This window comes from Myiozetetes cayanensis, unplaced genomic scaffold (assembly GCF_022539395.1).
Source record: "Myiozetetes cayanensis isolate MyiCay16 unplaced genomic scaffold, myiCay2020 scf3, whole genome shotgun sequence".
Lineage (NCBI taxonomy): Eukaryota > Metazoa > Chordata > Aves > Passeriformes > Tyrannidae > Myiozetetes > Myiozetetes cayanensis.
Genome location: NW_026087521.1, coordinates 27015296 through 27031233, shown reverse-complemented (window position 1 = coordinate 27031233; position 15938 = coordinate 27015296). Strand labels below are relative to the sequence as shown.

Here is a 15938-nt window from a genome sequence, read left to right as displayed (position 1 = left end):
GGAATCATATCACACATATAGGATATTCTCATAAAGTAAGCTCCTTAGTATTCAAAAGCATCTCTCTTAAAGGGCTAAAGGGATGAAATAAATTGAAATTTTAAAACCATTGCTCCAAAAGATGATGTATTTCACAGCTGATCCTTAGAAAAGATCTACATGACTGTTCACAGACTTTTGCTCTCAAATAAATCTATATGAACTACATCTTACAGAGAAATACACCAGTTAGGTACAGTATTGCCCTAGTTGGGTTGTTGCAGTTGACTTCTACTGTTTTCTGTATTTAAACAAAGGAAATGCTTTAGAATTGAAATACATTTAGATATTACATAATCTTTTTAACTTAAAGTACTATAAATGCATTTTTAACAATAGCTAACATGGTTTTGACATACAGAGTGGATATCCAATTCATTATACATAAGAATTGTTTGAGAAAAATATGACAGTGCTGAGTTTTTCTTTCTAACAAAACAACCTGACAAATGCACAGACAAAGATACAATTACATTAGAAGAAATTTAAGGAAAACTAGGAAACCTTCATTTTACATCAACAATTATTTTTATCTATTACAAAAAAAAAATCTAAATCCTTCAGCAAGCCTTTTGCTATTGTAAATTCCAAAAATTGGGTTCTATATCAAAAAGTATAGAAATAACTTATTCCCCATGATATTTTTACTAGTAGTCAGGTTTCAGGTCTACCAAAACCAAAATACAGCTTCTGAAAGAGAGATAACAAATAGGCTCCTGAGGGTTCTTTATAAAAAACAAAATAATACAGGGGCCTCCTCCTTCTCTAGCTTGAAGTATTATGACTTCTTTCCTCAAGTTCTTGGCATAACAGCCTGCTACAAATGAGACACACAGGTCTTAATTCAAACTGTGGTGCAGAAGCCACAAAACATTCACTCTTTCTAGTCATTAACTAATCTAATGCTAAAAGCATGCAAATTGAGATCCCCAGTCATGTGATGAAGCCTCATAGGACATGAGGTTTTACAAGTAGGAGGATAAAAACATGCCCTTTTGCTATACATAATGATTAACTTGGTGGTTTTTATGTTACTAATGATGGGCACAACTTATTTTCTTGAAGCTAGGGGAACACAAAGAATATTCACATAAGCTTACAGGCTTAGGTACAGTAATCCTAATAATAAAGTTAGGAGAAACTGCCACAGAATAATGACAACTGCTATTATGCATAACAGAATAGAACATTCAATAATGTTTGCTGTGGAAACAAGCATGCTTTGTCAGAGATCACTGCTCAGGTCACTCTCTATAATCCTTGGTATTGAACTGTTTGTAACAGAACTTCCACATAAAGCTGCACATACACTGTCATCTTCCATCTCTGTTTCACTTGAAAACAGTCCATTTGATTCAAGGAATTTACAAATTTATATATCCATAGAGAGTTCCTTTTCCACATCATTATGTATGAAGAGTTCATAATACCAGACAAGTAATGAAACTCAATAAAAAATAACATAAATCAATATCAAGATGACCACATAATAACAAACATTTTACAGTATACAGTCAGCACTACAAGAGGAGTCACACGAAAAAATCTACAACAAGCAGTTAAGAAATCTTATTACCAGTTATTTTTGTCACTTACATTCAATGTTCTAAAAAGATTATAACTCACTTGAAACTCACTATTAACAGAATGCTAGATGAGCACATCTATCTATAAAATCCTAAGCAACAAAACCACCCCATGCAAGGATTAAAAAAAAATCAGTAATTTCAGAAATAGAAAAGGAAATTACACAATTAAAAATGTTAAAATTATAAACTGTAATAGAGTTCACTGTTATTCCTTACAGGCTAGGGTTAATACGCATATACACTGAAGTCAGTACAAGTGAAATAATTATGACTGAAATGAATCATGACTGACTTATAGATGAAAGCACTGTAGAAACACAGAATCAGCTTGAGACAATGAAATGCATGAAGTCTGTCTTAATTGATTGGGAATAAATCAGAAAATTTGTATTTTCATTAGAAGCTTTATTCAGCATGCTTGTTAGGGTGTCAGAGTATTATCATCATCAGTAACTACGAGGCAGCAGTAAGGCTGGTTCAAAACAAAATGAAAGTAAGGGGGGAGACAGCACAACAGGGAACAAGAGTAGAAGAGTGTGTAGGACACACAGAGATTCATTTCTTGCTTCTTGACAAAACTTTTAATTTCAGGCTCAACAGGAATCACAGCGGTGAGTACACAAAGCCAGCTAAAAATTTTAGAGGTCTATTACAAACAAATCTTGGAAATCTTACCATGATATCTTCAAATTGAGACAATAACGTTTCACTGGAAGCATGTGATTGAAGGATATATGACTACAAATTGACTGAACTTCACCTGCCCTCATACCCATAGCTTTCACACACATTCAGTATAGATCATTTTCCAAAGAATACAGTAGATAGGCAGAATTGCAACATGATGACCAGTAGTCCTTTAAGCTACTGCAAGAGAGGGATATATTCCTTATAATTGTGTCCCTGTCAGACTTGCTTAAATGTCTAATAAATCTTAGCAAAGAAATTAGTATCTTATTAAAAGCACTAGGATTTGTTCTTTTTGTAATCTGGAAAACATCCATATACATGGAAGTTCCTTTTAAACTTCTATTTCAGTGCTACAGTCCAGAATAAAACCAGAGAATTTTACAGACACTGAGATGTCAGTAAAATTACAAATGTCAGCTTTCAAGCTAGCCATACTTCAATCAACAGAGGTTGTTTAGTCAACAGACACAGCAAGGAGGAGCTTCAATTTTAATCACCCAGTGAATAGATATTGCTTTCCCTAGCCACTACAGAGAGCATATCCTTCTTTGTCAGGTTGAATAAATCTGAGCAAATAACTGTAGGGTTTTTTAAATCTTCCACGGAAAACCATATTAACGATATGCTCCTCAAGTGACTAGAGAAGCAACACTCCAGAATAATACCAAACAAAACAAAATAATTGCCAAACACCTGGGACTGTGACTTTCAAGAAAATGTAGAACTGAGTTATTGACCAGAAGGGCGCGATAGCTTGTGAAGAGGGAAAATCTAAAAAATTTCTTTCCAGTTACTGAGGTAAAACTATCAAGCAAGAACAGATGTCAAACAGACCACTAGATCAGAGACAGAAAAGAGCAAACAATGAAAGGCAATGTGGCATGCTAAAAAGATAACACCTCAAAATTTAAATGATCAGGTCATGCTCATCAGTAGCAAAAACAACAAAAACCAAACAAACAAAAACATAAAACCAAAATCAGAAAATCCAATATGCATCTGCATCTTGAATGTTCCATGTGGCTCTAGATCGCCACAGGCTTTTTATAGTATTAAACACAAATCAACCAAGTCCAGGATCTAGCCCAAGTTTTGTCTGTGTAAATGCTGCACAATTCAAACTCCAGCAGCTGGTCTTGATTGCTACGAAACCTTTCTTCAGGGTTCTGAGTTTACCCAGAAGCTTACATTCAGAAAAGAGGGCCTGACATCCAAGATTCGAATTCATAGTCTCTGCTATTTGCAATGTCACACGATTGGAACAAAACATATGATGGTTATCAGTGGTGATGCACAGTAATGTGCACTGCTTATGACTTAAAATGCAAAGTAACAATACAAAAATTGACTACATATCTTTTTCAACTCCCCAAACCAGAGGAAAAGTAGCTGTTCATTATCATGAGTATTTGTTGTCTGTTATACAGCCTATTTATAATTATTTGCTTACACTGCATAAACATTCAGTATAACCAAAGTAAAAACATTGAACTGATACCTATGTCCTGATAAGTATGCATTAATATATTAATATTATATATTATTAATGCCATTTTCAACATTCTTCACTGCAATGGTGCCATGTATGTTCACTAGTAAGAGCAAGTATAGCAAAAAACAGGTTTACCTTACAGTTACTACAATTCAGCTACTAAAAATTAATAAAGCCTCTTTGTGAATCATCAGTTCAAATCCCAAGAGACAAAAGGTAATGCGTCAAATATTTGTAAATGTCTAGGAAGGTATCAAAACAATATATCTGTATCTACTTCTCCATATATTTTCCTTTCACCAAGTCAGAATTTTGAGAAGTTTTGTTATCAAAAGGTTTTCTTTCACATCAGAAAAGTATTTGTTTAACAAATTAGAAATTAAACTGTTTCATACTACAATGTTGTCATTTAATAGCAATTGAGAAAAAGATTGTTTCCACCTTGCTATTGTCAGTGAAGAGTAACTTTTAATTTCCTGAGAGACATATTTCCAGAAATACCTGCATTGATGCTCCTTCCACTCTTGCGACACAGGCAACTCTATCCAGGAAAGTCACAGTGACAGGAACAGCAACAAAGAAACCTTTTAAAAAGGCTTTAATGTATTTCTTCCCCAAACCCTGGGCCTGTGCCATAATCTGAAAAACATAAACGGGAAAAAGAAAATCCAAAAAATAAACAAATTTGAGGTAACATCAACACATAGCAATTTAACAAGGACTATTAAGAATAAACTTATCTGTTAGGGTCTCACAATACCCACAGTGAAAAAAAAAAATTGAGTGTGCACAAGAAAGGAAAAAAACCCCAAGCAACTATAAATCTTCATCAAAGATTTACCCTTTAGCTAATTTGAACATTTCTTGTGATCCTGTGCTAAATAATAACCAGACAAAATCTAACGATGCATTTTGGAAAAAAAAAATATAATTTTCTCTCCATACACTCATAATTATTCATTTCTGACCCCCAAAGATGGATTGTGTTAAAGAAAGAAAGGTTATTTGCAACATATTAGCTTTTCTTTATTAAATACTTCCACACATGAAGTATTTCAAATGCATCATTTCCACATTTGTGGTAACTGCAAACATGTAAAATCAATTCAAATTGTCATATATATCAAAGGGACACACATTACCACAATGAATCCTTGTTCACGACTATATCAGAAAGTTAAAAGCATACTGGCAGACTGGGCAGTTAAGTAATGACACATGGGATTATTCCACTTCAAGTCACCATGTATTATGCTATCTCTCATCTGTTTATTTAACCCTGAACCACTGAACGTGCTTGTAAAATAACTACAAAGTACAGTGAAACACAAGTTGTTCGACTGTATTAGTTATAGCTCTGAAAAGCAAGCTGAATATGCAGGTACTGCTGCCAAGGTACAAGATTATTTTACATAACTGCAGTTTTATTATAAGAAATGCTGCCTTTCACCTGTTGGCAATTCCCTTTTAAATTGCTGCTTCCACCTAATGATCCTTTCTTATAACAAAATATTTTTAACACAAAGATAAGTTACTACTGATGGCAAAAAGGCACAAAAAGAATTAACAATGGCTCAGTTGGTATACCTTGCCTTGTTGAGCCAGGGGAAGGTAATTGCCTAATGTTTGGTCTACCTGTTTTGCTAGAAGAATGTTTTTAGGAGCACTGGTTCTGTTCTACTCTGTTCTGTTCTCATGATGTTCTGTTCTGCTCACTGGACCAAAGTCCTCATTATAGAAAGAATGCTAAGGAGTAGTATACAATAGATCACTGGGTAAGAAATCAGGTAAACTAGACATTTGAATAAGATATAGAAGGCCCAGAGCCAGGATTTTGAAAGTTTGAAGAATCTTGAAGAATCCAGGTCATCTTATAAAGAAAGCTGAAAAATTTAACCAAAGGAAGATGTTCGTGATGACCCCCAGAGGGATGAAGGCTCAAGTGGCAACCACCCTAGTGAAGAACTGCACGTATGCCAAGGAAAATTCTGGAAAGTCTACACCCAGAGACCAGCCTACTTATTAATACGTACGTTAGAAGGTGCAACCGTGTGTCTAAAGTGTATCAAATGGCTTGGTTTCGCACATTTGAGCCAAGTAAGTTTGTCCAGCGCAAGCTGGCTTGCTCCCAACGTTGAATAAACAAATACCTTGCTGCTTAAAGATGCAAAGTCTCTCAGCAGTTCTTTTTTCCTGAGGTTTTTCAGCATCACTACATGCCAGTACCTCACTGAACACTGCACACATTTTTGTCAGGCCTGTTTCATAAGTTTTCCCCTCCAAAAAGCACACACAAGCATTTACCACTGGATAAGTGCGTGCACATGCAAAGTTGCCATGTCACTGACACAACAGTTCCCCATCCAGCTGCCAGTACATGGAAGGTTATCCATCACTCTTTCAGTATGAGGGACTTCAAGTTGTCTTGCACTGCCACAGGGAAAGAGCTGGAACTTAAGCAGCAGAAAGGCAGTTTGCAGCATTATCTTTTACTGGTAACTCTACACATGAATGGATAATCTTCAACTGATAAACACCGTTTGATTAAAATCTGCAGTGTTGTCTTTTCTTACACTTTAGTAGTCGTAGGAGAAAAGAAGGGGAAAAAAGTAATTATAAGTATTTACTGCAGTCACAAGAAAGAATTTAGGACAGTGAAGGGCAGACACAACAAAGATCCTCAAAATTAAAAGAAAAAATTCTGGTTGGAGTATTTGTTTATATATAAATAAAACATTAGATAGCTATTACTCCTGGAAATAATACTCTGTTCTTAGAGATTTTTAAAACATCTGCAGATTTGAAGAGCATGTTTCCAGAGTGAAATTCTGAAATACAGTGCAGTATCTGGTTTATGTTGACAGCAGATTTAAATGCATGTCTCCCCAACATGTATGTCTGGATCTCTGCCCAGTCAGTGACACCTTGAATAAGATCAACAATCACAGCACTTTAAAAATGGGGGGGGGGGGGAAACAAAAAAAAAAACAAAAACAACCAACCAACCAAAAAAAGTAGGAAAAAAAATTAGAGATTCATACACTTTTTAATATTTGTAAGTTACACTTGGTTTAGGGGAAAAAAAACCCAATAAAACAGAAGAATTCAGTAGAACTGAAAACTTCAACAACCTTGAAAAGTTGTTTAAAATGGCAACATGGACTAGAAAAATCCAAGTTCAAAAATGCTAGCAAATAGCAGGTCAAAGCATTAAGAACTTCATATTGTGTAGCTCAGAGATTAAGGCAGATGGAGCACAGCATTATCTGGACTGAAGTATTTGGTGCACAAAAGGTCCAGGTATTATAATGAGCCTCTCGTGGGTACTACAACATATGGAGAAGAGACGCTATTTAGATAGCTCTCTATGTATAAAATGTTTATTTTTTCTTATACTTGCCTGCACATTAGAAGACACTGTTTATCAAACAGCCTGCAGAGAATCACCAAGTAATTCAGAAAGCCCCAGGTTACAATATATTTGCAAACCTAGGTACTTAAAAATTACCCGTAGAAGTATGATAGGAAAAATAGCTGTAAAAACAAGGCATTAGCAGTCATCCACAAAGGAAAAAGAATGGCCCCTGATGTGCTTCTACAAAAAGGCATGTGAGGGAACGGGAAGAAGGGAATTACAACCTATATGCAAAACACCTACCCTGCCAAGACTGCTACATTAATTTGAAATGACCTATTTGATCTTGTTCAAGAATCAGTAGCTACTCTATATATAGTTCTATAATCCAATCCATTGCAATAAAAAATTTTCAATCACAATATGAATTTTTCTATAAATCAATGGCATCACACTAGAATTCAGGCATTGCAGATTGAAATCAAAGACTTTCATAATAGAAAATACCACAACACATGAATGAGCCCAATTTCATTGGATCCTATGACACTTAAAGCTGAGAACAAAAGCTTTTGGTTTAAGACTGGTCTAACTGGAAGACAAGGTTATACCTGGTCTAACAACCATGATGAACAGATGTTGTGATCTTTTTAACATGTGCCCTTTCTACAACCTTTCCTGATACAAGGCCTGAGCCAACTACTGTCATGCAGTCTGACTCATTTCCCACTTTAGTTGTACATTTCAATAACTTCTACATTACAGGGATTACTGTAAGGGTACAAGTATGCAGCCCTTTTAGTAGGTCAATTTAAATCACACAAATTTATCCAAGTACAGGCTGATGCACAGATATGATGGTGATGAATGCCACAGAAGAATCAAAATAGACAAGCCAATATAAGTCTTCAGTTAAAATAATCAATATAGATCTGTGCATTTAAGTTTTCATTTAAAAATACTATCTAGTTCCAGAAGGATCTCTCATTTATCCTTCAATAAAGACAGCTCCATCCTGGTGTTATTCCACCATAATGGTAACATGTCTATTCCATTAATGTATTTATACTCTGTACTCAGGTTTTGCTCATCCTATTCCTGCATCATATTACCCTCTCTGTAACCCCTGGAACACACACAATAAAGAATAGCACTCTGTTGTGAGTTTGGAAATGTCACAGGTCATGGAAATGATTGCTGTGTCATTAAAGCAACAAATCCTAACCTAATCAGCAGTTTCAGCAACTACACGTGTATGCTCTGTCATTTGTTCTTCTAAGTTAGTCATTTTGTCCTGATGCCTAGATGTTTTGCTTGTTCCAAATACCAAGCAGCAGATTTTGTTAGCTTCAACTCCATTTTGTACCACTTTTTTATGCCTTCATTTGAAATAAAGCAATTACAACCTCAATGTAATAGCTCCCATCACTATGAAATATGCAGAATTTTTTTTCCAATATACCACAATAAAGAAAAACAACAACAAAAATCCACTTTTGTAATCATTTCAAAGCTATAACATACAGAGAAATTCTCAGAAGCAGAAAAAAACCAGATCAACATATTGAGCTTTCAGGTCACAAACCAAATAAAAAAGCTTAAACCACAACACTTAGCAACGTAACCTGTCACAGAATTATTACTGAAAGAAAAAAAAATTAATATGGAACGGATTCTTCTTTTAATTTAATATTATTATATTCCATCATTGGGATCTATCTCATGTACAAATATTACCTCCCACGTTGGTTGTAACTGGGAAGAAATTCGTATTACTACTCTTAAAAATTAATTTTGTGTCTGAAGTACACAAATTTTACCCTCATGGACAATCTTGTATTTCCAAACAAAATATGTGAATCTTCACACATAAAGAAAAACTGGAATAAAATATAATTGTAGATCAAAGTTATGCTCAGCAATCAAATTAACAAACAGTTCATGACAGAGTGTAATCAGCCACCTCTCAGTTCTGACAAGTTATCCAGGATTCCATTTTATACATACAAGCATCAAGAAAAAGAATTGCAATACAAAAAGAAAAGTCAGTAATTGTTACAAATCAGATCTTTTCAGAGCATTTAAACTTTAGATGTAATGCGGTATATTCCAAGTACCATCACACAGGTGACAGAGTACCAGTCCTTCTAAACTAAAAGTTACAATATTTGTTTTTACTCATGTTTCTACATCTTCAAATAAACTAATAATCATTGATATATATTGCAAATAAAGGAAAGTACTAAATCATATCAATTCTGGAAATCACTTAACAGGTATTTAGCTTTTTACAAATGAAAGTTCTATGTTGCTTTGAGCCTAAAGATTCAATGCATGAGAAGTAAGTTAATTTTATAAATTGATTTTAAGTGTTCTTTATGAACATCTACTAGTTGCTGTTATGTTTTAGTCTTGAGTAGACTGCATAAAAGAGCAGTTGCTTCAAAACTCACTGAATTTGTAAATTATATTAACCATAAACAATAGCATAACCTTTGAATTTAAATGAATTTGCACATTTATCTGGTCAACTCTCTGGATTCTTTCCAATACCACGAAACTGTCCTGTTAGTTGCAATTATCCAGAACCCAATTTAGTCAAAAACAACAACAAAAAAAGGATTTAACCACAATATATAACATTAAGTATTCACATAACATTCAATAAGCAGCCTAAGAATAACAGCATTCAATTCTAAACATGAATATTGTCAGAAACAAATTCTTCTAAAAGTTTCTGCATTTGCGTTAAGACCAAGTACATATTGTAGGGAACAGGGAAGTTTCTTCAAGCCTAAAGGAAAATCAAATGAATACAAGAACAAATGAATGCAAGAAACAAGATTCTCATCTACGAATCTCTAAAGCATACAAGTACGCACTGAGTATATGACAGAATAATAACTGACAATAATATTTATTATGTCATGAACAAATAATTGCAAAAAAAAAATAGAAAATGTATTTAACATTTGGAAGGTATTCTCTATTTTCAGTACACTTTACAAAAATAACTAGTTTTCCCACAACTACGGCAAAGGTAGCTTTGTGCATGCTTGCTCAAAGTAGGGAAATTAGAACTGGCTCCCCAACAGACCATTCCCACGAAATCATCCAGCAGTAAGGTCTGACGAACCAACTACTTACTACCTACTGTCTGTGACATATCAATACACTAATGTACAAACTAATACAGAAAATTGTGCCTTTGAAAAATAACTTTATTTTAACAACTCAGGTTGTTCTGGAACATTAGAGGCCACTGTGGGACTTGTTAAGAGCATACCTAGTGTATTCTGTAACAATCATTCCCCACCATATTGATTCTGAGTCTGGGATTTGTGGCAATTTCAACTGCTATATAAATTTCTCAAGTCTCAAGAATAAACAAAACAACTAAACAGCAAACATAAGGATACAGATTTCCAGAAACAGCTGAAATCTGTGGCACACTGGTCAACTTATAAAGTTCTCAGTATAAAATTCCAACTGTAACTGTGAAATAAATTGAATCTTAAAATTATTGCTCAGCATGATTAAAACTATTATTCTCGTGGATCTGGATACCACCCACTGCTATACCACATGTATATAGTTATTTATCATCAATTCCAGGAGAAAATTATTTCAGCAACAGCATACAAGATAAACAGGAGAATCTGTAATTTTGAAAGGAAATGAAATGGAAGACTCCTAGAAATCTCCCAAACAGAGATTTTAACATTATTGTAACATTAGTTAAAAATGTTATATTTTTTCACAAAATGCACATGGATTCAGTTACAAAGATGCATAATGGAAAAATCAAGCCTAATTCTGAAGTCTTCTAGAGAAATTATTTCATTTAACCTGAAAACCCAAGAGGTTTTGTCTTCCAAGTATATTCTGTTGACAATTTCTATTTTCTTCCTAGTTGAACAATGAACAAGTACATGTGACATATGCTTTTGGGGGAGAAAAAGAAAATAAAAATGTGCTGGTACAAGAAAGCTATTTAGAGGGATGTAAAGCAGCTTCCCCAGACCAACTTTGCCTTTTTTTTTGGTATCTCAGTGTGCTCAATTAGTTCCAGTTCCCCAGAACAGCAATGATATGAAAAAAAAAAATAAAAGAAAAAAAAATAAAAACCGAACAAAACCAAAAAACCCTGGAGTGGAATACTGGTTAATTAGAAGATTTTTACAAGGTTAGAGTCTACCTGTTCAGCTGCAATTTTTCTATCTAAACTTTTCACCAACTTCAAAAAAAAATTAATTTTCCTTCAAAAAGGTATGAACACCAGTACATATCTAGGCCCTGGCTGAATCTCTTCAGCTTCAAGCATTAAAGAGAAGTATTTAACTAAGAACACATTGAAGGACAACAAACAGGTATGGAAAAGCAGTCACTTTAAGACAAGTTATATCATTATAAACCAAAAAAAGTATTTCTCTCTCAGATGTTCATGATGTAGGGTAACAGGAAAGCCACTCCATCCAAATACTAGGTAACTGCCATTAACTGTGTTCATCGTAGGGCAAATATGAGATCTGACATTTAATAAAGCAGGAAAGCATGTTAAGTAAGAATTGCATCCAGTCCAGGAGCAAGAGCAGTGCACAGCACAAGTCCCAGGAGCAGGACATGATGCCAGCGAACGGGCGCACAACTCGGAGTCTCTTCCCAGCCTGTTCCCCCGCACATGCTACGCTTGCACCGGCACCGGGGCACGACCGTCTCCCGCACCGCCTCTGGCAGGCAGGGGATGCGGAGAACAGCGGCGCTTCTCACTGCTGGCTCTGCAAGTTCTGTTTAATCCAGTCCCTTCGCCCTAGGCACTGTATCTCGATAATTTGAAAGAGGAAGAACGGCACACGCTGCCGAGATGCAGCAGCGCCCGTGGGCCGCCAGCAGCGCTTCCGCCGCCGCGCGGGGATCCGCCCCGGGGCGGCTCGGGCGGGCGGGGCCGGGGCGGGGCGGGCCGGGGCGGCACCGAGCGCAGGGCGCGGGCTGGCGGCCGGGCCCGCAGCGGGGAGCATGGCCCTGTGCGCCACAACACCCCGAGCCCCGTCTGCCCCCGCCCGCCCCGCTCCCTCCTCCAGCACTGGGCTCTTCCACCGCCCCTCCGCCCCGACCCTGCGGCGCTCTGAGCCCGCCCGGCTCCCATCGCCCCGCCCGCCCCGGGCCCCGGAGCTCGCTTACCCTTTAGTCCTTCCGCGGGGGGCGGGCCGCAGCCGCGCGGTCACGTGGGGGGCCGGCGCGGGGCCCGCCGTGCTCCCGAGCGGCCGCCCCGGCTGGCCCTGCAGGCGGCGGGGGTGCCTCGTGGTGCGGCCGGACCGGCTCACCTGGTGCCGGCACGGAGCAGGCCCCGCTCTAAAATAATGTGCTCGGTCTGGTCGTCTTTCAGCGCCCCTGTTTACAGTTTGAGTCCCCAAGTGCGTGGGGCCGTTGCGTTGCGGCGGCCGCGGTTTAGTTCAGCGAGGAAGGAAATCCGAATACGCAAGGACTCAACTGTATTGTGGCCATTTTTTGGCAATTGGACCGTGCTGAGCTCTTTGGATATTCATATATAATATTGCGAGTTCTTACATTTCAGTACAAACCAGTTCTGTTAGGTTGTATATCCACACAAAAAGGCAGGATTTTTGTTCAGCTGATGGGTTTCCTAGTACATACCAGATTTCCCTGGGACTGATGTCAGCCAGGTCCACTGTGCATTGGAGCTGGCTGCATTGTGCTTCCAGTCCTGTCTCCATTGATGGGACTTTGAAATCGCTTATAATCCCAGCCAGCCCCCAAACCCCATGCAACTGCTTGCTCACTGCCCTACCAGCAGGATTAGGGAGAAACTCAGAATGGTAAAAAACAGAAAACTCGTAAGTTGAGTATATGAAAAACTATGCACACAAGCAAAGCAAAACAAGGAATTAATTCACTGCTTCCCGTGAGCTGGCAGGTGTTCAGCTATCTCCAAGATGACACATAATGATAACTTAGGAAGAGTCATTGCTCCAAATGTGTCTTCCCCATGCCTTCCTCCTTCTTTCCCCAACTTTTTGTATTGTGTCATGAGGTCATTTGGTATGGAATATCCCTTTGGTCATTTTGGGTCACCTGTTCTGACCTGTCACCTGTCTTTTCCTAAACTTCCATGCACCCCCAACTTTCTAGCCAATGTGGCAGTATGCAAAGCAGAAAAGGTCTTGGCTCTGTGTAAGCACTGCTCAGCAGTAACAAAAATATCTCTATATTACCAACCCTGTGGTCAGCACAAATCCAAAACACCCTCATATTAGTCACTGAGAAGAAAATTAACTCTATCCCAACCAAAACCAGCACAGGGTTGTTTTTTCCTATCTAGTGCAAATGGATACACTAGGGTTTGTGTTTTCAGTCAGTGTTTTGTTGTTTTCATCAGTTGTTATAACAAGTGCAAATGCAGTAAAGTCTGAAGCAGGGGGTTTTTCCAGATAGTTCATGTACCTTCAAAAGTCAATGAGAAAACTCACGATAGAGAAATACATTAAAGGTTATCAAACACATAGAAACTACCTCTTTCTCAGAAGTCCCTAACTAGATGCTGGGAGATACTTCTACTAGTCAGGCCACTATCAGAACACAATATAAAATAACATCTCTGCTTAACTCTGCAGTTATTTGCAATTTATTATTAAGATGTTATTTTAAGCTCAAATATAAAATTGTTTATTACTGAAATTATCTTGACTTTGAAGCTCAGCTGTGAACATATGAATGCGTAGTTGGCTGTAGTGCTGACCACATCCTTAAGGGTTGGACTTGATGATCTCGGAGGTCTTTTCCAACCCAGTTGATTCTATGATTCTATGATTTTACAGGGATAAAATATTTCCACACTTCTTCACATAGGAAGCAACTATCTTAGGAGGAAATATGATAGAATACTTATTAATGAACTGAATTGAAAGACACACTCTTAAGACCATTTTTAGTAAAAGGTTCTTGAATTATGTACACATAATCTATAAAATTTCTTGTTACACGCTATTCCAAACACAACATGCCCAGCCTCTTGTCAAATCTGAATGTTTCAGCAGTGCTTACTGCTTTTAATGATTAAAACAATTTCACAAAAAATGGAATTAGTTTCAGTGTGATTTTGCTTTCTGAAATACGTGATATGATGTATATTATATGATGCCAACATACTTGCTACCCAGGGTAAACCAGTGATTGTTACCCTAGGTCATTTTTTGTTTTCTCTTGACACATTTTTAAATAAGTATTACCTTTACAATCAAATAATTTTTGCTAACTTTGTTGTTGATTAACCTTTACGTGATGCATTCTTTAACACATTTGAATTGTGTGCTCACTTGCAGATTCTACAGTGAGCTTTTCAGTGCATTACACAGGAATAAATAGAGTACTACGCCACTGGTATCTACCATCTTAATTGTCGTGTAAAAATTTTAAGTGGGAAACCTTTACAAATTGTTCAAAAATATTGCTGCAAAACACAATATTGTACTTTGAATTGTAACATTAGAGAAGCACCTTATGGGAATGTGCATTGATATTTCCATGCACTTGAAGCTCACAGTATGAAAACTCCCACTAAACTCTTGAGCTGAAAAGAGTTTCAGCTTAAAGACCTTTGCTGTAAAACTCTTATGATCAAGTCATGGCACATCAGTTCTCTTCATTTTGAAATTAGGTGTGTGCTAAACAACTAACAGGAAATTCCCATTCTTACTCTTCATTTATTTGTGGATAAAGTGAAATTTATCAAAGCTGATACTAAAGTTACCAGCTGCAAATGATGCACCATTTTTATTTCTCTATCTTTTTTTTTTTTTTTTTTTAAATTAGTATTTGTACTGCATTGGTACCTAGAAGTAGAGAACTGGTGTTTTTTGCTTTCAGATCTAACAAATAGGTACTGAAAATGTTTTGCTGCTTCCATGCCTTGATGCATCTGTGACTGAAATAAAGAAAAAAGCTGCCCTTTTCACCCACCTCTTCAATTACTGTTCAGTTCAGAGTACTATTAAAGCTTTCTCAGCAACCCATAAAACTTTTCACTACAGTATCCATTTAAAAGACTCTTAACAGACTGCAGCAAGCTTTATGCTAAAAACACATTTAGTTCAGTTTTCTCCAGCTTAATTTCACTTTGTATTTTAAGAGCATGGAAAATCTGTAAGAGATACCTAAGACCTGCTTTGAGTTAAAATCAAGTACCACATGTTTGGGAATACAACACAGAGTATTTAAGGCACATTTGTCTTCCTCCATGTAGTAAAGAAATGAATGTTTGAGTGATGCTTAGTGTACTATTCTGAGGAAGGGTGCTTTGGAGGAAAATATTGAGCTGAATCCAACCACCTGAGAGCACAGAAAAGGTGCAGTGAAAAAGGGGCACGGGATCAAAAAGCCTGATTGCTTAAATGGATATTGCCAATCAATTCTTCATATTGTCCAGCTGTGGCGTGAAGAACTCATGGCCCAAAGGCAGCAATCAATGGTGTGGCACAAAAGAGGGCAATTAACCTTAAACCTGCTATTGTACTGGAAAAAATATGATCACGACATCTTCAGTGTTACTAGATTATTACACATCTCCATTTCATTATAGGACTAGAGACCTAATTCCTGCTAGTTTCTGGACTCTGATAACGGTTTTTGATAAAGAATCACACACTCATTTTTGTGGATTTTTTTTCAAAAGGGAGTTTATTTTCAGTGGGAGTTATCTACCCACATATATATAATGCAGCTATCTATATATGAACTCTGTCTAAATTTCTCTTAC

The 15938-nt window shown here is 36.9% G+C and overlaps 1 protein-coding gene across 6 annotated transcripts in view; it reads right to left on the bottom strand.

Moving 5' to 3' along the window:
* The window catches only part of IMMP2L (inner mitochondrial membrane peptidase subunit 2), a 410416-nt gene extending 398038 nt beyond the window's left edge, over positions 1-12378 (bottom strand). For all 6 annotated transcript variants that reach the window (XR_007629941.1, XM_050323972.1, XM_050323973.1 and 3 more), the window contains exons 1-2: positions 12347-12378; positions 4312-4449 (exon numbers count right to left, since the gene is read on the bottom strand). Coding sequence is in view for 5 of the 6 variants with exons in the window: in XM_050323972.1 (XP_050179929.1) it covers positions 4312-4446 (135 nt within the window). In the remaining variant the exon portion in view is untranslated. The remainder of the gene's footprint in view (positions 1-4311; positions 4450-12346) is intronic.
* Positions 12379-15938: the final 3560 nt, after the last annotated feature.